At 35.1% G+C, this 25,048-nt stretch overlaps 1 protein-coding gene across 4 annotated transcripts in view; it reads right to left on the minus strand.

Annotated features, from left to right (window-relative positions):
• The window catches only part of RAPH1 (Ras association (RalGDS/AF-6) and pleckstrin homology domains 1), a 95,637-nt gene that overhangs the window by 47,481 nt on the left and 23,108 nt on the right, over positions 1 to 25,048 (minus strand). For 3 of the 4 annotated variants that reach the window (XM_063093089.1, XM_063093084.1, XM_063093096.1), the window contains exons 2-5: positions 15,726 to 15,845; positions 12,417 to 12,522; positions 10,887 to 11,392; positions 1,196 to 1,276 (exon numbers count right to left, since the gene is read on the minus strand). In XM_063093089.1, coding sequence (XP_062949159.1) covers positions 1,196 to 1,276; positions 10,887 to 11,392; positions 12,417 to 12,522; positions 15,726 to 15,845 — 813 coding nt within the window. The remainder of the gene's footprint in view (positions 1 to 1,195; positions 1,277 to 10,886; positions 11,393 to 12,416; positions 12,523 to 15,725; positions 15,846 to 25,048) is intronic. The other variant, XM_063093092.1, reaches the window with a different exon arrangement.

Raw genomic sequence — 25,048 nt, forward strand, 5'->3', positions numbered from 1 at the left:
AGAGAGCATCGTGCTGATAAAAACCAAGGTCAATGGTACTGGCCAGCCACCAAAAAAAAAAAAAAAAACCAAACCCCCAAAAACAAAGAATGCCGGAGGAAGGGCTAGAGGTGAAGCTGGAGAAGTGTTTTTTACTTTGCAGAGTATAACCTATTAGTGGGTTATAAAATCAGTTCACCAGTTTAATACCAGTATTTCCAGTATTTTTAAAAGACAGGAAAGAAGGGACGGAGTATGGGAAGGAAGATTAGAGGAAATCTGATTCACTTGGATGGGGTTCAGTGATTTAAGTTTTGTGTGGGTTTTTTTTTTTTTTTTTTTTTTTGTCTTTTTGTGACTGGCCGTACCGCGCTCAGCCAGTGAGTGCACCAGTCATCCTTATATAGGATCAGAACCCGCGGTGCGCCACGGGGTCGGCCCAGGTTTTGTGTTTTTTTAATGCTTCATAGATGACTCTGAAGCAGCACTGTCCAATGGAAATATAAGCCTTAAGTGTAATTTAAAATTTTCCGGTAGCCACATTAATTTTAAAACATATAAAGAAATCGTTGAAATATCCATCTTTTATTTAACCCAAAGTATCCAGATTATTATAATTTCAACAAGTAATTAATATAAAAATATTAATGAGATATTTTACATTCTTTTTTTATACTAAGTCTTTGAAATACAGCGTGTACTTTATTCTTTGGCACATCTCAATTTGGACCAACCACATGGGTGGCTAGTGGCTACCATATGGGAAAGTGTAGCTCTCAAGCATTCAGATTTGTCTACCACTGACCAGAAAATACATTTTTGAAGGAAAAAACTAGGTTTTTCACTAATCATCCGTGCAGAAAGGTCATTCCACTTGATTTCCCCATTCTGAAGAACTAAATCTGTGAATATCTCAAGAAATTTACAAAAGCCCTTAGCTTCAGAATAAAAAAGAAAGCATGTGGTTTGAGGTTCTAATACAAAAATTCTCTACATCAGATATGTATATGATCACCTATATGATCTTAACATGAGTAATAATATTCAATGGTACCATATCATAAAGATGCTTACTTGCTTTTGCTCATTTAAGTCTGGTTTAATGTTTTTTGAAAAACATTAAAGGTTATATGACAAGGTTTTATCATTTAAGTTCTAATGAATGCATTCCTTCACTGGTATTTAAGCAGTTCCATGACATGTTTACAGAACTTACAGGTGTCAGTTCAGCCTGTTCTTCTGTGAAGTCTGTATGATGCCTGGCCTGCTTGCTGGGACATCTCACAGAAAGAGCATGCTGTGAAAATGCAGGAAGGAAGAAAATGATAGGTAAAGGAGGTGAAAAGGACAGCTCTCATTATCATGCAGGAAGAGAAAAAAGATCACTGAAATGAAACAAAACAGTAATGAAAAGTTGCATGCAATTACCTTTCATTCTTTTATATGAAAATTAGAAAGGTGATCTTATCACATGATCCTAATCCTTGAGAATTTAAGAATAACTTCACTCTACTTCTGGACAGTAGAGCTCTATGGAAGAACAATGCAGCAAAACTGTGTCTAACAACAATTCATGCTAATGGATTACCATCATGTTTGGCCTTGACCACCATGTTTGGCAGTACTCTTTATCTTTTCCCCTCACTCTAAGTTATCCCCTCAAAGCCTACTCTAAATCTCTGTTCTTCCAGCTTCTACCTTCCACCTTCCTCCTCTTTATATGATCTCACTTCTCTCCATTACTAAGAAAATCACCTCCATCTATCATGAGGATCTTCATCACTAAAGTGTATCTTGTAACTACACCCATATTCTCATCCTTCCCTCTAGTTCTTTATGAAAAATACATTTGGTTTCCCTCTCCAAAGCTAAGTATATTCTAGATCTCATTCATCGCCCCTCCAATATCTTCAGTCTCTGATATTCAACTAGGTTAGCTCATGGTGGAGGAAGGGGGTGGGTGGGACAGAGACAAAAATGTTCTTTTGAGTACCTGTCTCTTGTTAAACTATTACTCTCTTCTCTCCACTGCCAAATTCCCTAATTCATGCTATAGTGTACCTCCTCCACTTCCTAGCTACTCACTTATCTCTTAATTCCCTGCAATCTTTCTTCCCCAAAGTCTTTGAGTTATAATGCATTCTGTAATTCATTCTCAGTCATCAATGACCTTTTAACCAAAAAGATTTTGTCTTTACTGTCAACAGTACTTACCACACTACTGAATTTGCCCCTACTGCCCACCAATACATTTAATTATAACCTCATAAGGACACTGTGTATTATGCTTACAGTTTTATCCCTTACAGAGCCTAGCCCAGCATCTAGACACTCAAATACATGTGTCATGTGTCACTTAATGACAGGGATACATTCTGAGAAATGCATACTTAGGTGATTTCATTGTTGTGAGAACATCATTGAGTGTACTTACACAAACCCAGATGGTATAGCCTTTTACACACCTAGGCTATGGCACAGCCTTATAATCTTAAGGGACCACCATCATATATGCAGTCTGCTGTTAATCAAAATGTTGTTATGTGGTGCATGACTGTACGAAGGTATTTCAAAAAATTCATGGATAGACTTGTGTTATCATTTAATTCTGTTTTTCCATGAATTTTTGAACTACACTTACATTTATGGAATGTATGAATAACTATTTCTGCTTGGCCTTCATGCCACATGCTTGGCCAGATCAAGACTGTTTTTACTTTTCCCATTGTATATTTTCTCATTAACTATATTCATAGGAGGACTATCAAATCTATGTTGCCAATATCTTTGTTCTTAGAAAACAGAGACTGAAATAGTAAGGGCTAAAGGGGCACAATAAATGCAACCAACTCTCAAGTGGTTCAGGAAAAAAATGTATACATAGAACAATTAAGCAAATGTGGCAAAATGTGAAAAAATAGTGAATTTGATTAACGAATTTCATGAATTCTTCATAATATTCTTTCAAGTTTTTGTAAGTTTGACATTATTTCAAGATAAAAAGTTTTTTTAAAAAATCTGTTCTCTCTAGACTCAATCTTACACAAGCTCCCATCATGTATTTCCAAATGCTTATTGGTTAAATTTTTTAAAAAAATTAAACTAGATTTTTCAACAAGAAATGACTTCCTGTGTACTATGCCAAACAATGTGATGAAACACTATAGTTATTAAAATTCAACACATCCTTACCAAAACATATATGTATGTGAAGTAACAAAAACATAAAACAGTACATACTCGTATATAAACAAAGGTTGAAAATTTATGTTATATTAACAAAGATGAAAGGGATTATAAAATGTCATGTTATAACGTTATATAATAATTTATTTAATGTTAATTAGGTTTCATTTCCATAAGGTACTTAAACATTTTCCTACCAAAAAATACTATTTGTCCCAAGTCTAATCTTTACCTACACTTCATCACTACTTTCATAAATGTAAAAGCTGTGCTCAAAATATGTAGGAAAAATGCACCTGACAGTCAATTCTCCACATAAACTGCTACTCTAAACTTTCTGTTCTAAAAACTTCCATTTCTGTTAGAAAGTTACTAAATCCTCTACCAATCTTTCAAAAACTCCCCACAAATCTCTGCAAAGTAAGTTATGGATCATCACTTTCTTAAATTGAATCTGACATGTTAAAATGAAGTACTATTTACAACCAGAATCCTTGGGGGCGGGGGGGGGGGAGGAGGGAGTTGGAAGGCACATATTAGAAAGCATTGATCTGAACAAAGCCACCAAATCATTATCAACAAATGGCCTTGTACCAAAGTAGTGATTACAAATGAAACACTTCCTTCTGATAGCCAACACTTTAGATTACAAATGGAAAAAAGAAGTGGAGGTTTAGGACCACCAATTAGTGTTAGATTAAAATAGATTTACACTCACCCTTTACTGACATGTATATGCATTTTTCACAGATATGTTGAAATTAAGCACAGCATGATGGCTAAAAATGCAGACCCTGGGGCTGCAGTGCCTGAGTATGAGCTCCAGCTTGGCCTATTTACTGGCAGTGTTATTCTGGGTTTATTATTTAATCTGTTTCCTCATGTGTAAAATGGGGGTAATAACAGCAATTTACTTCCAAAGGTTGCTATAAGAATTAAATAAGTGATAATAACATTACCATTATTCTAAGAGCGGGAAACTGCTAACCCTCATCTGAATTTTATTTAAGCCTTAACTTACTTAGTTTAGAGCTAGTTTAGGGTTGTTAAGTTTTAACTTAAAATATTCAAAAATGTACTAAAACACCATAAGATGGGGATGTTACTGCATAAATCTCTTTGTCTTCTTTTCTTCTGCCATGTAATTGTATCTCTAGGTCTGGCTCTGAAAGCACTGGCCAGTCTACTCTTGTCTTGACTCTCCTTCAATTCTGTGATGAAGCAGCATAATATGGTATCAGTTCTACAACCAGAATGTTTGGGTCCAAATCCTTGGGCACATTATTTAGTCACTCTCTGCCTCAGTTCCTTCCATTGTACAATAGGGGTAATGGTATCTATTCCATCAGGTGTTGTGCAGTGTGTTAAGACAATGTAAAGCACGATGCCTAACACAGAATAAACTCAATACAGTAGCTGCTATAATTTTATATCCCCCTGTCTCTTTATTTCTCTCTACTTTTACTGGCCAATATAAGCCAATAAATGTTTGAATGCTTTTAAAACTATTTTATATTTTGTGGCCTCTATTAATTTTTTTAAAAGATGAATATTATATTTCTATTTTTGTTCAAAAAGAGGTCTTTTACCAGGACTCCACAAACCTAAAAAAATAGATCTAAAACCAAATAAGGATGCTTTTTACTTCTATAGAGAAGAATTACACAGATATCCAAGAAATACACACAAGAATCAGGTTGTTTAGGAGAGTGTATTTAAAAAATGTTCATGTGAGCCAGACTTTTCCCAAATCTTCAGCCTCTTCTTTCATTTGATACTTATTCCCTTCTGCTATTAACATTACTATGTCAGCAAAACCTGAAATTAAACATCAGGTCGGTTCATGTGAATAAGTTTCAGAAAAATGAAGCCATTAAAATTTTAAAGGAAATGTAGTCGTAATAAATGAGAAATCAATAAGCCTAATCATCCAAATATGTAGGACTCAAAGTTTTCAGAGAGACCTGTGCCCCTACCCAGTTAATACTTTAGAGCAATAAAAGGTTATTCTTGCTGAGAATAATTTGGGGCTTCAATGCCAGTGGGATTCTCCTGTCCCCCCAATTCTACAATAAACATAATTGCTGTTTTCTTCCCCATATCTCAAATTTTCTGCACAAATTAACTCTTGAAATAGTTCTGTAAAGTGAAGGAAGTGGAGGAACTGCACTGAAACTATGATACATGCGTTGTACATCATAAGTTTTAACAGCGTGTCCATTAAATGTTTCATTAAAAAACCCTTTACATATGAGAAAAGTTACAAATTTCAAAAGTTTTTAGCTCCAGGCACTAGGCAATATTTCCCCCCACCATAATATTTATAATACAATCATCAAGTTTTCTTAAGATTCAGCAAAACCTTTTGAATCTGCTATAAATCCCATTGAATCTGCTATAAACTATAGTAATAATTTTAAAAAGTATTTCCATTTTAAAAATATATTTTCAGGTATAAAAGTCCAAATCCAAAGGAATCATAAAGTTTAAATCCCACCAGAAAAATAAATATACAGTACATTTTAGCGTTAACCTTTAATCAGTAACCCTTATTTTATATGAAATTTATAATGTGCAATTACCATTTAAATTTTGCAATTTGTTGTCTTATTGAAAAGTATTGTTTTATCAGTTAACATGAATGATAGTACCACAAAGATGAGTAAATCAGCTACAACATATATTTCACATTGGTTGAGAAATAAAGAGCCTTTATTAGAATTTATTTCAATGACAATAAATTCTAATTTTAAAAACCTAGCAAATGATAATTACTGCTGATGGACTTCAAAGAATATTGATCGAAATTATCCCATAATTCATTTTTATGTATATCCATGAAGAATATGTTTACACTAAAATATTCTTTAACATTCAGGAAATAATCATGTTTAATTATTGCATACATTTTGTTCTTAAGATTTTGATGAAAATCAGGAAGCAAATGTGGTGTTGGAATTCAAATACAGACTTCTCAGTTATTTGACCTACTTTATCTCTTCAGTCTTGGCCCCAATGTAATAGAACACCTACCAAAGGAATAGTATCATGCTTAAATGAGATGACATATGTGAAGTCCCTGGAAGCACAGCATTTTGACAAAAGCCAAAAAAGTGAAAGGCAGGAAAAAAAGACAACCTCTTTCAGATGTGAAATTATACTGTGCCTTTTCCTGGTGGCTTTCAGAAAGCAAGGAAGCAGAAAGATGAGTCACAGTATTACTTTTAGACAGGCAGTTTGACTATCCATGTCTCAAAGATGAAACCGCAGCAGTCTCAAACTGATTTTTCTAACTAGTATATTTGCATCATTAAACTTCAAGAAAAGCACCTATTCTATCCTGGGTTTCTCTAAAACAGTTAGGCATAATTAATGCTGTAGAGAACCCAGTTGTGAAAAAAAATTTTTTCACGATTAAAGAGGCTACCAGAGTAAGGGAGGAAGGAAAGAAAAATAGGGTCAGATGTAATGGAAAAGCAGATCAGGCAAAGCCCTGTAGGCCACAGAAAGGGTTTTGGTTTTACTATGAATGAAATACAAAGCTTTTAGGTTTGAAAAAAAGATGATCTGACTCAGCTTTTAACAGGATCACTCTAGCTGCAGTGTGAATAACAGACTGTTAAGGGGAAGGTGAAGGCAGGAAGACCAGTTGGGAGGCTACTGCAAAAATCTAGATCAACATGATGTTGGTTTGGGGGCAGTGAAGATAGTGAGAAGTGATCTGATTCTGGATATATTCTGAAGGTAAAGCCAACAGAATTTGCTGCTTGACTGGAAGGGAGACGGGAAGAAAAAGAGAGTGGATCAAGAATTCCAAGGAGATTACTTGATGAACTGGAAGGATGGAATAGCCATTCACTGAGATGGAGAAGATGAAGGGAGAAGCAAGTTTGGAGAAAAGATGAGGGCTTCAGATTTAGACCAGTTAAGTTTGAGTTTTCTATTAGACACTGAAAAAGAGATATTGATTAGGGATGTATATGTACCTGGAGGTCAGGAGAGATGCTGGCTAAAGATACCTGTATTTTCTTGAACTAATATGATCTGATGCTGATACTTTGATCTTTTTTAGAAACTGTCAACAGAAGGCTTCACACAACATACTATAACTGCCACCTCACTGACAGTGACTGACAGATGCCACCTGATTTAGACCATGGTTTCTCACCTTGGCACTACTTTGGGCCAGATAATTCTTTCTTTGTGTGGGCTGTCCTGTGTACTGTATGATGTTTAGCAGCACCTCTGGCCTCTACCCACTAGGTGACAGTAGCACACTCCCATCATGAACATCCAAAATGTTGAATATCTCCCTGGGAGACAAAATAGTCCCCAGTTGTGAACCATTGTTTTATACAGATTAAAATAGAAAGGGGTGGGGAGAGGAAGTATGTCTTAAATAAATAAAATAGGGCATTAAAATTTGGTAGTTGTCAATACATATGGATGAGATTAAAAGGAATAGGTACGGATAGAAAGGTAGTCTGAGGACTATGCCTTGGGGCATTCCAGGGTCAAGAGGTGATAGACAAGAGAAGAATGAGAAGGAATGGCTGATGAACTGGCCCCACTTTCTCCTCAAATTCCACTAAAACAAAAAAAGGGATTTTTTTTTTTTGTAATGATAAGAAGACAGTGACAAAATTTTGGAAGCTAGAAAGCATACAGCTGAGTGGTAACCAAATTACCAGACCCAAGAAAAGTTGAATGCTGAGCCAGCACTGAAGAAAAGCAGAGGAGTATCCCAATTTATATCATGTAACCTCAAAAATCCCAAGAAACAGAAGTGACAGTGGGACTAAATGCAGGAGAAGTGGTTGACAGCATTTTTAAGAAAGTAGTTAATTCCCAGATTCCTTTTTTTACTCGCCCACCAGCAGTGGTCTCAGGTTCAGACTGATATTCACTCACAAGACCTGAGAGACCACAGCTTGGCACCAGGTTCACTCAGTTCTGTGGAAAGTACAAGACAGCATGCTGGCATGCTAGCATCGGATCAGACAAGCCATCTTCAGAGGGAGTCCATACAGCCCATATTTTGGACCTATAAATGACAGATCACTGTAAGGGAAAGAGACCATGTGAGTTAAGTACACAAATCACCCTGGCTTAGGAAAACATGCTTCACAGAAACCAGTAGTACCTTGTAACAGCCAATGGGGATAAGTTCCAGGGCCCCTCATGGGACATGTTCATGTTCGTTTGCAAGAGTTACACTGTACACCAGAAAGTTAATTAAGCTCTGTGTCTTTTCATAGGCTTGTACAGTTCTTCATGGACAGACTTCATGGTCTACATGCACTCACCAATCAGGGGTCAACTTTACATAAACAATATTACCTGGAGACATTCTATATTTAATCTTAATCCAGTATATTTCCAGGAAGTGAATGCCAGGAGAAGGAAAACGCAAGGTCATTTTCCATGAAAAAAAGTGATCAGACCTGCTGTTAACCTGTTCTACATAGAGCAGTGATTCTCAAATGAGGGTGATTTTGTCTTACAGGGAAAATGTAGTGATGCCTGAGGACATTTTTAGTTGTTACAACTAGAGGAGATGTGTCTGCTGATACTGGGGCATTTAGTAGGTAGAAGCCAGGGATGCTGCTAGACATCCGATAATGCACAGGACAGTCCCTCACAACAAAAAATTATCTAGCCCAAAATGTCAATAGTGCTGATGGCTGAGAAACCCTGATCTAGATGGAGTAGATGAAAGCTCACATACAGGACACTGTATGAGGACCACTCCCATGTCCCAACCCCTCTTTCCCAAATGGGCTACTAAAACACTGGCAGCCAAGCATATGCTCTCCATGCAGGAGACTGGAAGAATCTTCACTGGAGAAGCTCACCAACTTAAGAGAAAAGACCTAACAATAATCATAAGACTACATAAAACAGAAAAGAATTTTAAGAAGATTAAATCTCTCATTCAGTTCAAATAAAATTTTATCAACCAGGGGAATGTTTGGAGTTTAAATAGGGATAAATATACAAAAAAATGAATATTTTTTTAAAATCTAAAGATAATTACTAATTCCAGGAAAAGCAAACTGATGTCCCAGAAAGGAAATGTAGTAAGAGTATACAGAGTTTAGCAGTAAATTGCAAATATACAGTCACTTTAACATAAACACTATGAACCCAATCAAAATATACTGGAAGGCTGGGAGGAACAGGAGGGGAGAAGTGAGGATAGTTGTCTAAAGACAGCTATATTCTCATCTGCCAGAGTGTGAAGTCAGTAGATAACACATACAACTGAAAACAACAGAAGTAGTAACATGAGTGTGAATTTAATAATATGGAGGTAAATACCATAAGAATCAGCTAAGAGTAGAAAGTGCTTACTTCTGGGAACAGAATATCACATGTAGAAGAGAGTTTTTTGTAACAAGTCTCATAGAACTATTGTGACTCTTTAAATAGTTCTTATAGAACTACCATATTTATGATACCAAGGTATCATAAAGTAGAAATCAGTTTTCAAGCTCTTTATAGAATGCATATTACTTAGATAAGTTTCATCATAAAGGTTTATTCTTTAGATTGATATGATTTAACTTTCTTTGCAACAAAATTCAGTTTACCCCCAAACCACCATGACTCATGTTTGTTTTGTGGTCCACAGTACCTAGAACAAAGCTAGGCACATGAGTAGGTATCCAGAGTTACTGACTGATGGAGTATTGCAAATATAAGCTTATTGGAAAGACTGACTTAATTTTGCTGCCTCTGATTTTCTTCTTTCTTGTTGCTACCCTATAACAGAATGGCAGAGTTATCTTTCATCAAACTGAGATTTTTATTAAAGTTATTATTATGACAACTCCACTCCCTACCCTCATCTCATCATACCCAGAAAAACTTCATCTTTTAAGCATCTGTTCATATACATCACTTTTGATTTCCTGAACTACCCTATGAGGAAGGTAGACCAAGTACTATTAACTCCGTTTTACTTAAGAGAAATTGATGATCAGAGAGGTTGAATAACTCACTTAAAGTCCCATGGGCAGAGTGGCAAAGAAAAAACTCAGAACCATGTTTTCTGATTCAGAGCCTAGTGGCTCTTTCCACTACACTAAACACTAACTCTTTGATAATAAAATGGAGTAAACCCTGAAAACTAGAATCTTGGAAGACTACAATGGGAATATGAGTATTTTTCCTAAGTTTTTGTTTTAAAACAAACATTGCATTGAAAACAATTATTATCAGCTTAATAACTGTTAATGTCTTTGCAAACTACTTTTCAATTTTTTCACTCATGAGAAAAAACTGATATTAATTCAAAGATTTCCAAATAGTAGCAAGAATAAAAAAGAAGAAACTCAATCTCTTCTAAATCATTTTTGTGACACTGCCGTATCTAGTAATATACTCCTTCTGTAGTCTGATTTTAAATCTTAACTCAGAAGTATTTATTTATTTTTTTGACCGGTAAGGGGATTGCAACCCTCGGCTTACTGTCGTCCGCACCACGCTCAGCCAGTGAGTGCACGGGCCATCCCCATATAGGATCCAAACCCGCGCCCTCAGCGCTACCAGCACCGCACCCTCCCAAGTGAGCCACGGGGCCGGCCCAAATCAGAAGTATTTTTAACAAATTTTAAATGTACAAGAACTAAGAAAGTTAATTAAAACTATGTTCTTTGAATATCATTTCCCCTTATTTTAATACTAAAATACCAGAAAACAAAGTTTGAACTATTTACCTCAGTAATTGGCTGCCCCTGAGGTGTCAAATCCAGTTCTTGAGGGCGTGTTACTTTATCAATATCCAAAGAGTCCATGCTGGAGGCTGCAGAAGTGATGCTAGAACGAGAGGAGTTACTAATAGAGCGCACTTCAGCATCACTCACTGTGCCTGCTGATGCGGTTCTTCTGTGCTGATTAGTTACTAAGGGCTTAGTATCTTCTAGTACAGACTGCTGAGCAGCCTCATCCATGCTCAAGGAGGCCTGTTCTAATTGTGCAGTGATGTCGTCCAGGGAGTAGTTGGCATGGGAAGGTTTAGTTATCCTATTAGATGAAGAGGATAATCCTTTCAAGGTGCCATGTTTTGATGTATGCCGGCCAGCAGGTAATTTCTGAGTAGCTTTCATTTCTGTGATTTGATGCTTACTATTTCCTGAACCAATACTGCTGAGCTCCTGTTCTATAGAGCAAAGATCAGCCATCAGGGCATCCAGATCCACAGTCTCTCCCTGATTCAGAGCTTCTGCAATGAACAACACACATGATGTTTCCAGAACACAATCAGAATTTATACATTCTATTATAAATCAGTTAATAAATGCAGGGGATGAAGCAAAATAATTCATCCCAGTGGGCTTAAAGCCAATCAAATAGAGTATTTCTAACAGTTTTTTGTTTCTTTCCAATTCCAAGAGAAATTTTTGTATCTTTTAAGATATGCAGTAATCAAAGGAGAATAAAATTATGGGTTCAAAAACAAAAACACTACAAAAATCTTATGCTATTCACATTCCCCATGCAATTTTTTACCAGAGGCTTCAATAACTTGTTAACATGCTCAATACCCTGGTAGAGAAAGATATTACTACCAAAAGAGCTAAGGGTATAAAAAGAGAAGTGAAAGATCTAAAAAATTACAGATTAGAATGTCAATTCCAAATACAGTACTATAAAGTTGATGAGGTGGAGTGCATTAAATAAAGGCATAAGGCCAAAGAGGTTGATTTTAAAATTACTAACAAGTAATTTCACTAGACTTTAATCCAGTGAGAAAACAATAATGCAATGAAGTCTGCTGTGGAGTTTCATCTAAGTATGTACTTTGTCAATTACTAATAAATCAACTAGAAAACTATTCAGTTATATGCCAGTTTGCTGTTTTCTGTGATAACATGAATTAGTAGTATAGTGTACAAATCAAGACATATAAGAACTCAGCCAAGTTATGCACATAGTTTTTTAAATGAGTTTTCATACAGTCACGCACCACGCATAACAACATTTCAAGCAATGATGGACTGTGTATATGATGGTGTTCTTGTAAGATTATATTGGCTATACCATATAGCCTAGGTGTGTAGTAAGCTATACCATCTAGGTTTGTGTAAGTGCACTCTATGATGTTCGCACTACGATAAAATCACCTAACAACCCATTACTTAGAACTATCCCTGTCATTAAGCATGACTATATTTGGAAAGCTACACTGCTCTTACGTTATGTAATTTAGCATACAAGTTTACATTTCATTTCCAATTACATCTCACCATTCAAGTTGTATATGGAGAAGCGATATGAAAAATTGGCCATGTTTGTTTCCTGGCGAAGGGGAGATCTTTTTACTGGTTCCGTGGGCTTGTCAGAATCCAAACTCTTTAAAAAAGAAAGTTTAATAAGTCATATTAAATTCAGTCCTCAATTATATAAAAAGATGAATAAAGTTTGTTTTATGATTAAGTGAACTTCCACGTAATAATAAATAAAACCAAAGTTCTTCTAAGTAAATAGCCTTAAGGAAAAGTATAATTGGTTTTCACATTATTATTTTGGTTATAGTTACCTCGACTTTTACATATATGCTTACTTTTAAGGTGTTGAGACTTGAAATTGTCACAGTTCAGAGTAAATATCTTCAAATACATCAAGTACAGTGACTGACCTCATTTTATATAAATTCACTATAAAATAGGGTAGGTATATAAATATGGACATGGTAAGATAAGAAATAGAAGGAACTATGCAGAGAGTTCTGTTTTCTCTTTCCTCAAAGAGATTTGGTTTTGGTCTAGTATCGTCTCATTGTCTGGCATGAAGTACCCTGAAGATAAGGGACAGTTTTGGACTCCAAATTAGTGAGGCCAGAGACCTAAACAGAGAGTAACTACAACTTCAAACAATGATGGAATATCCTTGTTCTCTTCAAGCTCTATCAAGATGAGGGCAAACTGTAATTCAGTTACACTGCCTGTGCCAAAGCTAGAATTATATTGTGCCTCAGGGTAGGGTGACTTGTTAAATTATCTCACCACCTTCTTAAATGATACTTTCCCCCTCACTAACCGTCTCACAGTAAGGAAAAAATATATTTACAACAGAGAAATTCAGAGAAAGGGCCAGAAGTTATGTAGTGTCTATTTAAATAAATTTGCAAATACGAGGCCACATCAAAAAGTTTATGTAAAAACAGAATTAAAAGATAATACAATTCTTTCCATGAACTTTTTGAAGTACCCTCGTATTAGGATAGGTCTTTTAAAACTTTAATTTCTATCTAATTATCAAATAAGCCCCAAATTTTAAAAAGAATGCTGGATATTCTATGTGTAGAATCATAGAATTAGATCTTTGTACATCCTATTTTTTAAAGCTATCAAATAAAGGAGAGCCACAATCTCTTCAGTGCCTTATTTCAAAGTTTCAAAAAACAGCCAGGAAATTTTTCTTTAATTCTGCAGCAATTTAAGCCCTAATCCTCCTTCTCTCAGTGGAAGTGGAGAATAACAAGTAGCTAATGTTTTCTGTAAAATAACTTGAATATAATTGAGGATATATTAAAAGTCATTTACCAGTTCAAATATACAGATATTTATTATAATTAGCTGAATGTCCACGGTGCTGGGGCACAAAGGAAAATAGTAAGAAATACTCATTAGGCCAAGAAATTGGTAATCTAGCAGGGTAGCTTTTAACCTTTTGGGGGAGGGGTCACTGAGAATTTGATAAAAGCTATGACTCCTCTTCCAGAAAAGTACACATACACACAAATTTTACAAACTATTTTAGGAGATTCACCAACCTCTTAAAACTTAAATCTGATTAAATATAAAGTTGAAAATACCATTAACACTGAATATGTGATACAGGTGCACAGATGACACTTTGCAGTGAACTGAAGCAAGGAAATAAATAAGAAACTTGATTTTTTAGCCACTATCTTAGTAAGTCAAATATTTCTTGAAAATTTCCCAGTGAGTCACACTACACAATGATTTTAATCTGTTTTCTCTCTAAAGATGGAGTTATTTAATGAAAAGAATAGTCACCACAATAGTTTAGAAGCCAACTTTTTTGGTGAGTGGCTCTTCACATTTATATAAGGTGGTCTTCAAAAGTTCATGGAAAGATTTGTATTGCCTTTTAATTCTATTTTTCCATAAACTTCTTGAAGCACCCTTATATGTCAGGCAATTTAAAATACAGGGGAGAATACAAGGTAACAAACCAGTAGAAATGCCGTCTGCAGTGCGGCAGCATGGAGTTCCTCTTTCACCTGGAGCAGTGGACTGATACCTACCTGCCTTTTCTCTTTTTGGCCCCCCTCCCAAGTATGGACAATAAAACCACACAGTCAAGGAAACTTCACATGTCAGCTGGCCCCTGCATACTTTCCTTCATGCAGTGTCATTTCCTATTTCCTCTACTTTGCTTCCTCTTTCTATCTAGCACAGACCTGCACAGCCACTACCATCATCACTATGCCAATATTACCTTTTTATTGAAAAACTAAAAATTAAATGAAAATGGTTTGGCAACTACAAACATAAGAAAAGACATTTCTGACAAAAAATAATGTTACTTCTTCCGATCAGAGATGAAGGACTGATCCTTATGAAATCCTAGTACGATTGAAAATATTCTCCCCCAAATTCAGTATTAACAGATTACAGTCACAAAGATGTCTGCCTTTCAAAATGATCTAGGAAGAATTACATGAAGAGTTTATCTGTTTCAATTCTAGACTGCTATAGAAAGAGCTACGGAAATAAGCTAGTACTTTAAGCTTCCACCTTACCACCTTAATTTCTCTATTAGTTAAGGGATCTCATACTTATACAATTTTATACAAATGTTCTTCCCAGAGATATTAGTTAAGGATAATGATAAGTTTTGTTCATTTACCATGAAGTTAAATTTATTTTAATAAACACAACCATCTTCATATATTGGGTATAGTGTATTAACTGGGGCAGTGACAGTGGTCTTCTTCTATCCTAAAAAGTGTCCTGGTTTACAGGGTAAGGCCATTCTTTTTTTTAAAACCCAAGATCCAATAAAACAAAATGAAAAAATTTTGCCATTGCTTTAAAATGCAGCCTGGCCTAGTTCTCAAAAAATAAAATAAAAAATAATGCAGCCTGGGATGAAATTTTGTCAGTATTCTGGAATTATGTAATAGAAATATTTACATGTGAGAAAATTATGTATGTTGTAAAATGTATTCAAATTTGCTAAGTTATGAAATAGGATTTGCTAAAATTGACTTTTAAATTTTAAGCTTTAAAACTTTTTAGGTAGCCAGCTCATATTTATAAACGGATATTAAGTAACTCCTCTAGATGCACAGAACCTTTGTCAAAAGTATTTTTTTTTAGAACATTCTTAAAATAACTACAGAAGACAATATCTTGTTTTCTAGAGTTACTATTCTTGTTCTTGTTAATGTTTTGGACATTTTTCCTTTTTAGCAGTATTTAAAAATTTAAGTTATATCCATATCCTTATGTCTGCACATTAAACTTTTCACACACAGTAATGACTTCAAATTCTCAGCCAGTTTTTCAAGTACTACTTCTAACCTGAGTGAGTTTGTCTAGTTCCCCAAGCCAAGCTCCAAACATTTTGTCCAGGTCCTGATCTTCCTTGTCACTGTCTTCTTCAGCACCATGGTCAATTTCTTCATCTGATAGCTGCTCCATCTGAAATACAGACATTTGTGTAGAATAAATAGTTACAGGTTTAACTTGAAAAATTATGCAACGTATACTCTGATGTATATTTCAATCTTAGGAGTCAAACCTTCAAAACTAGAAATTATAAAAGAAAATTAGAAGTCATTCACAGAGACAGTGTTGACAAGTGAGTAGAAATGAATAATAAAGTCTCAAATTTTTAGGAAATTGTGAAAGAAAAGCAAACTGTATTGTTTATGACCAGGATCACAAGTAACAATAAAAGAATTACAGAGCACTCCCTTCAATCTGCAGAGGATACAATAGTGCAGTTCTCTCCACTAATAGATTCTGTAATATCCCAAATATTACAAAGGAACAATTTCAGAAGATTTTAATGCAGCAAGTTATTATCTTGTTTATTCTGTAAAAATCTGTTTACATACAAACAGGCATGTATCTTGCAAAACCTTAGTCCAACAAGCATTTAAGAGATAAGACAAAACAAAATTTTTAATCTAATTTGGTCTGTTCAGTTAGTTCCTCCTTCTATCCTATCCTCACCTTTTATCCCATTTGTCTTCTTTCTCTACCTTTCTCATTCTTCCCTACCAGTTCCTATAAAATCTAAGGAGAAAATAGTATTGAAAACTTTTAAATTCATATACAAAATTTCCCATATGTGGTGACTTTTCAAATATAAGTCCCTTGAAAGAACAGAGATTATTTTCTTTACTCCCATTAATAAAATAATATGAGACATAAAGCACTATATTGATGGTGATCATATTCTCTACAGTAAAAATTCGGTCGCACAATAGTCAGAATATCTATCCAGGTGACCCCTCATCAGGAAAATGTGTGACATATGAACATCATAACACATACTATGAGAAGGTTATAATGAAAAAGGACGGGGAGAGAATATTAGTCGTAGACCTCTATGAATGAGACACTGTGATAGGTAGGTATTATCATTCCCATTTTATAAATTAGGAAAGTGGATTAGAGAAGATAGTGAGCACTAGGTGTTCTTGGAAGCCTGAGAAGATGACTCCAGGCCCTCTGATTTCAGTTGTTTTACAAATGGGGCTTCCACATAAGATTTCATTTAAACCAAGAGTTCATGTTTAAAAAAGAAAAAAGGTTTAAAGCCTTTATTTCCTTTCTGAGCATACACTGTAATTGCCCTTAAGGAAACTGCTCTACTGGGAAAAACGAAACAACAGAAAAACAGTCTTTACAACGCAAATAAAAAATAATTCAAAACGAATATGAGCATTTTAAATTATCATGGAGCCAAACAGAATTATAGACTCCACAGCAAAGTCTAGTGTGTTTTGTGAGTTTTTCCCTACTATTCAAACAAGTTATTTGGGTTAAAAAAAATCCTTTTAAATATTTTCATGATTAGTTTTGTTTCTATCTAAACTACTACATACTCAAGTTGAGGAAAATATGGCTAGGGAACAATGACAGAGAACCATAAAATAAACATAAATTTTGAAGTAATTACTGAACATTTACCATTTATGTCCCTTTTTCCAATTTTTTTTCCTTTTTTGAATTTATCACATGGATTATTTTATTAAAAAATAACTTAAACTTATTCAGAGACATTTCCAATAAAAATTTAGATCCCACAACATCTCTTAAAAAATGTACACTCTAAAACACTCTCCATTTCCTAGAAGCTGATGCTAATGATCCTTACTCTCTGACCCCCAGTGCAGCATAATTTCTATTTACTATCTACACCAAATGAGGAGCCCCCAGACCGTTTTTTTTACAGGCTCTAAGATCAGCAAATCCAGTTAGAAGATTCATTCTTGCTTGCCAATTCCTTGACATCCACACTCTACCTGTCCTAAAAATTGGTTGTAATTGCTATATATCACCAGTTAAACAACAATTCTAAACCTGAATTTTCCCAACATAATGTCCCTACTAGAAACAATGACATCAGAAAATAATCTATCAACTGTTCCTCCAAAGGGGAAAAAATTTAAGAAAAATAAAACTCAAGTTAGAGATCTTGCTTTTAAAATAATTTGGATTTAAAAATGGATAGCTTTTAATGTGATGCTTTTCCTTAATGATATCCGGATAGGCCCAAGGAAACTATAATGCATACTGCAGCAAATCCTACTATTCTATGATTATTAGATTAGGTACTTTGGGGAGGAACATATTAAAGTTTCACTTAAATTCCCTGCTCCATTACACATGCGAGAAACTATGTCCTGAAAGAGTAAATATACTCTACTGCAAATGAGAAAGCTTACTCCCCAAAGTGCAGACTTACTGAAGACAATAAAATCCAAAGTTACTGGCAGGTCAGCAAAGCCCTGTGTGATCCTAGCCTTCAGGGACATCTGTTCTCACCCTCCCCTCACAGCTTCCCTCCCCCATCCTGTCTTCCAGCCATTGTCCTGCTTGCTGTTCCTTGGGACATACAGACTTACTCCACCCTCTAGCTTCTGCTATGCCACATTCTCTGCATGGAACTCTCTCCTCTAGGTAGCCTCATAGCTCACTCCCTTACTTCATTCATGTCTCTACTTAAATGACTATCCTATCAAAATAGGAACCCATCCTTGTTACTTTCTATCCCACCTATGGTTTTACTTTTCTTCACAGCATTTATCACCATGTATCACTTTTATTGTCTCTCTTCCTCCACTGGAAGGAAAGCTCCACAAAAGCAAGGGCTTTGGTTTCCTTCTGTATCTTGGAATGGTGCCTGGCTCGTAGCAAGCATCATTAAATATCCACTGAATGAATATCCAACTATATATGTGTGTGTGTGTCTACATACGTAAAAAAGATAGACTTTTTAAAAGGTCCCTACAGGACCAGTTTAAGGCGAAAGCCCACAAAAAAATCAACGTAAGTAATAAAAAGACCAAAATGAACATTCATAGAGTACTATTCTTCAGGACCAAGTGCTTCATACAGAACTCCTCATCTCACACAAACTTTTCCAAAGGCTCACATCTAGAAAATGGCAGTGTTAGAATTTGAACCCAACTGTGTATGACTTATTCTACTGTAACACTGGTTTTCTAACTGCCTTCCAGGGAGGTGTTTTTAGTAGCCACCATGTGCATAGATGAGTTTGAGAAGGGTATACTAAAAAAAACTGTCACTTTTATTCAGTCATGCAAAAAATATTTACTGAGCAGCTACCACATGCCAGGCACTATTCTAGGTACTGAGACTAGAGCAGTGAAACAAGTCAGGTAAAGTCCCTTTTCTAATGGATCCTTATTCTACTGGCATGAAGATGAATGAGAATCAGCTATAGAAAATCTAGGGGAAAATAGGCAAAGGAAACAAAAAAGCAAAGGCCAAGGTAGGAATAAGCCAGGTGTATACAACAAAAAGAAAGCCCATTCTATGGCTGGAGACCAAGGTAGGAATAAGCCAGGTGTATTCAATGGAAAGAAAGCCTATTCTATGGCTGGAGCCCAGTAACCTAGCCAAGTTTATTACAGAAAAATCGAAGAATACAGAAAATAATGATTTAGTTAATGTTTTAAACTAATTTATATCTATTTTATTCATGAAAAAAAATAGAAATAATGGGGGAATTATCTACCACTGCTTATATACTGGTTAGTTTCATTTCACTAATAACAGTGAAAAATTGTGCTCAATTATTACAGGTTAAAACTTGTGTAATGTATATAGTAAGTTCCACTACACATGATGAAACCATCCATTTAGTACACCTTAGTACGAAACAATATTTTTCTCACTAAAGTTTCCATGATGTTAATTATTCAATCCTATCTTCCCTATTAACCTCCTCTCTCAGGATATATTTTGGTTTACTATTCAATTTCCTCTCTGTGAGATGGAATGGTGACTGCTTTATCAAGAAGGCTGGATTTGGCCTAGGGCTTAAGAATTTGGTTAAATACATCCCAGGTAGGGCAAATTATAAAGAGCAAACGAGAAAGTGTTTGTGAGACTATCATGAGATCGACTCAAATAAAACAAGAAGGAAGCATAAGATTAAAAAGTGAAGGATTAAGGCAGGATTGGTCATATAGGACCTTGAAAGCCAAACCTATTTTTTTTTTTTTTTTCCTGAAGGCAAGTAAATTCTTAAATGTAGAAGTGAAGCGGGCAGGGGCAGAAGTGGTATTTTAGTCAGAGGACATGGTGACTGTGTATAAGAGTTTTTAGAGAAGGAAAAGACCATTAGAAGGCTACTACAAATATTAGGTAGAGATAATTACAGATAAGGAAATTGAAGTCCTGAGAGGAAATACAACTTACACAAATCACATACTTAAGAGTGGCAAGAAAAATACATGGCATATAGCCAGGCTGCCTCATTTATTATGAAGCTTTTTTTGTCCCTTTAATACTTCAAAAATAATTGCTTTTTGCAAACAAACAAACAAAACTCTATACTTATTCACGTGAAAATTCTTAGAATACAGATGAGTGGAGCTGTCACTAGAGCATTTCTCTGGGTCTAGCATGCTTAATATTCCAAAGAGGCAAGAGAAGCTTTGATTTCTTTTACCATTTATGGTACAACTAGAAAGGGAAGGGTGTTTTACACAGACGGACCAGCACGTGCAAGGGTTATCAGACATATTGAGAACTCTAAGTGTACTAGCACTTCTGAAGCATATGATGTGTGGTACAGACTCAATGGAAAACGAGACTGGAGAGGATGAAGGGGCAAAATTATAAGCCACACCCAAGAGTTTAGATTTTATCCTGTAAGGCAATGTTTTAAAAATGGCCTCTCTAAGATCTACTGAATACTAATGTCAAGGGAGTGTGACATTTTTAACAAGTTCCTCCAGATATTGCTTATGCCCACTAAAGTTTGACAACTAAAGTATAAACAATTGTGTGGCGTTATAATTACTTGGAGGACTCGAAAGACAGTAAGTAATGCAGTTTTGCATAACCACAATTTAGTTAAGGGCAAAACAACATAGAATGAGAACTCCCTAAAACCATAAAAAAATTAGGTAGCATCAGGATTCCATAATCAATGCACCCTAATTACTCCTCCTACACTGCCATAGTCCCATGCTGCTTCTCAGTTACTCATTTAGAAATAAATTTTAGCTCTTTTTTTTCAGTTGTGTTTCAGTAGATTTCTTACAAAAATGTCTTTTGAAACACCTCCTATGCTGCTCTAATCTGATAAATAATTCTAAAGAAAAACATGCACTAGAGAAAGGGTGTGTGTGTGTGTGAAGACTTCCAAGTTCAAGGAGTGCCCCCAACTGGGCAAGGTACAACTGCTGCAAAATAAAAGCAAGAGGAAGGAAATCTAAATCAGACAGAAGAAACAATGAGGAAAAAAAAAAAACCCTGTTAAATTTAGTAAGGCAAAAAAAAGAGGAAGAGGACCATCAAAAGGAGGAGGGAGGAAGTCAGAGCAGGAAAGGAAAAGGAGAGAAGTAGGACACAACATAATATAAAATGGAATGAGAACTGTAGGGGATGGTGGGCCATTAAACTACCCATCAGAATGAGGCAATGCCTGGTTATGTTTGATTTGTTTCTCTCTTGGACCTACAACCACGTTATTTTACCACAGGACCTTTAGTTCTGCTGTGAACTAAGTGCAATCATTTGTAAACTGCCCAAATGGAAACTGGAAATTTAATAAAGCAACTGTCATAGAAATTTAGAAAATGAATTTGTATGAACTCTACAGAATGAAGATATCAACCATGTTGTAGATATAATATTATCTTCAGGTTTTACCTTTTAGTTTGGTAACAAAAATGTTGGATAGCCCCCCCCCCTTTAAGGCACTTTAAAAGTTGTATTTTTTTTAAGTTACCAAACATATAAATTCTTTTCCTGGTGAATTCTTCCACTATTTTGGTCAGTAAATTCTTCTCCATCCAGAAATCAAATAAATGCTTGTGTAAATGTTTTATTTATTCATTATTTCTTTTATGTAATTATTACATTTTACATAGGTAGCTTAGTTTGGCACATATAATGCAAGGGTGAGAAGCTAAATTGATTTTCCCTCAAATTTTTAATTTTCCATCCCTTGGTATTTTTCTTTTATTTATATATTTATGTTCTATGCATGCACCAGACTTTTTTTGAGGATCCTTTTCCACTGTGTGCCTATTCTTAAATTAAGATCATTTTATAGCTTCTGTTCTTAATTTAATAAAGGAGATGAGTTTAAAAAAAAACAATAAGTCAAAAATTAATTTTCATATATCCATCAATGAAATTTCCTCTGTAGGTTAGTGGCCCTCAACAGAAAAAATGTGGCCGTCAAAAGACAAAATTAGAACAAATTTAGTTTAAAGATCTTAGTTGGCTTGTATTTGAGATTCTAGAATGGGGCAACAACTTATTATATAAAATAGAATTATTGTTCTCGAGAGCTGAGCTGAGGTTGGTTTTATAGACAGAAAACAGCTGAGGAAAGCAGAAACAGAAAACAAAAAGCAGATTGGTTGTTACTTTCCTTGTAAAAATTAAAGCAGAGGGGACTTGCTTATCAGGCCAGTTTAAACTGGCTTGTTTAAGGATTTGGCTATTATCTTTCACTCTCCTGATTTCTTGGAAGGTCAGATAAATAACCTGGTTTCGGCTTGGTGATGTAGAACTGAGGCATGAGTAACTCCCATCTTAGTTTGGTCTGTTGGGCCTAATGCAGGAGCACAGACCAAACCAATGGCCTCCTATAAATTTTACTTAACAGCCCCAAGTTCTACTTAGGGTCCAACACTTCAAAATACTTTGCGTGCAAAAAGCATTATTTTAAACACTGTGCAGGATACAAAAAAGCAAAAAAAAAAAAAAAATTCCATGACTTAAAAGAACATTAATACTAACTGTGGGAGAGATGATAACATAGCGATTATCTTGATTAACAAATTCTCTATGAACAAAGTTCTTTTAGTAGCCTGTGCATGATGCAAATATAAAGGAAGCTAAAGTCTCCTAAGTGTTGAAAGGGACTAAGAAGGAAGCAATGTACTATGTTATTCAGAGGCTTTGCCAGAGAAAGCCAGAGTTATTAACTGGACACCAGGGCACTTGCATGGATGGCCTGATTCTTTGGTAGTGAGGTGACACCTGAAACTCAGTTTTGCAAAGTTTCCATGTGGAACTGAACCACCCCAATAGAGAGGATTACCCATTCTTGACTAACCACAGTGAAAGAGAATACTAGAAGAGATGATTTACACCTTTACGCCTTCTCTTTTATTTATGTCTGTTTCTGACAACCCAGGAGTAACTAACATGTAATTTTATCATGTACATATAATTGTCATGTACAGTAACTGTAAAGTAATTAAAGATTACATAAGGAAGTATAAAAACAAACTAGAACTATTTTAACAGTTGGTAGAGGTTGTAATGCCAAATAACAATAAGTCAAATCAAAGGCAATTTTATTACTTCTATGCTTTATCAAGCACTTAAATGCACCCCTTAGAAAAGGAATTCCTTTTACAGAATGATGAACCATATTTTAATGAGAATAAGCATTCTTTTATTTACACTGGATTTTCATAATATTGAATATTCTTAATCTATTAAACCCATACAGGAACTCCTTATATAATGTGGAAAAAACAATCTTAGTACAACGCTCTACAAAGAAACTCCTAACATTCTGAAAATAAAAAGTTCTAATGATCAATTTATAATTACCATTATATAATACACTATTAACGATTATCTGAAATCAGAGCAACTAAAAACAAACAACAAAAACTGAAAAAAACAAAGAATAAATGTGAAATTCTATTGTTTATATTCCAGCTTTTTACTTCAAGAGCTGTGAGAGAACAAATTTCTGTTGTTTAAAGCTACCCAGTGTGTGGTAATTTGTTATGGCAAACCTAAGAAACAGTCACTATATATATATGAGCTATAAGTTATATATATAATATCTGTGTGTATAGATATATGTATTATAGGTATGTATAGCTATGTATAGCTATGTATATATCTATACATATGTATAATATATATAATACACAGATAATACATAGATAATAATACATAATACACAGATAATACATAATAGATATATATGTATCTATGAATAGATACATATATATCTATACATATGTATAATACATATAATACACATATATATGACTTATATATGCATATATACATATAGATATATATCTATACACACACATATCTGTAGAAACAGGACTTCTACGACTGCTTCCATAGATGTTCATCTTGCTCATTCTGCTCTACAGTGGGACCTTTTCTGTTACACTACAAAGGTATGTACTTATCTTTGCAGACAGCTGATACAGCATGCACTCTCCAGCCTCAACTGGAAGTAGAAGCTGCACCTTCACTCTTTTGGGTAAGGGAAATTGTCTTGAAGCTCTTGAAAGTCTCACTAGAAAGGCAATGTTTTTCTCTGGTTCTGCCCTATTCCCCTACCAGACAGCCAAATGCACTGACAAAAAATCTGATCTTCAGGGCAACCCATGCTTTGAGGGCGAGGGAGTTGCCAGACAGCTGCAGCCTGTAGCTTGGAAGCCATTTAAACTGGATTTTGAGTTATCAGTATGCACTCAAGGTTTCAAACAGATAGAGGTAAAGAAGAGATAGAAATAAAAATAGAGATGTGTGCATATGTGTCTGTAAGTATGTCCACTGAAAAGGCCTAATGGCAGTGACACCCCAGGAGGAATCAGCACACTTAGTGCCTGGCTTTTGGTTTCTAAATACATACTCTACACAAAAATTAACCAGAGTAATGATTCTAGGGCTGGGGCAGGGAAAAAGCCAAGATGAGCCCCTAGAACATCATCTTGTGCCAGAAAATACTCAATTAATGATGGGCATGTGTCAAATAGAGATAGAAGTCATCCTGAAAGATGTCTCAGAGGCCTAGTCTGGGACAATTTAAGCATCAAAATAAATTATGACAGAAACAAACTATAACCCCATTGAATAAAATAAAATCCACTAATTAATGTAGATGAAATGCCAGAGAAATCACCATTTTAAAACCATTCTCATAATAATTATCTGGTTTTTAAAGTAATTAAAAAAATCAAGTAACTGATTTTTAAAAAATCAAGACAAGAATCATCAATAGATGCTAAAACTAGTAGGTTGAAAATCTGATGAGTCTATTTACCCGACTCTCAAAATAACTCCCCACAAATTACTGGGGAGACACTGCCTTAACCAAGTGATCAACACATCGTCATAACTGAGGCAAACCAACA

The sequence above is a fragment of the Cynocephalus volans genome, chromosome 1 (assembly GCF_027409185.1).
Source record: "Cynocephalus volans isolate mCynVol1 chromosome 1, mCynVol1.pri, whole genome shotgun sequence".
Lineage (NCBI taxonomy): Eukaryota > Metazoa > Chordata > Mammalia > Dermoptera > Cynocephalidae > Cynocephalus > Cynocephalus volans.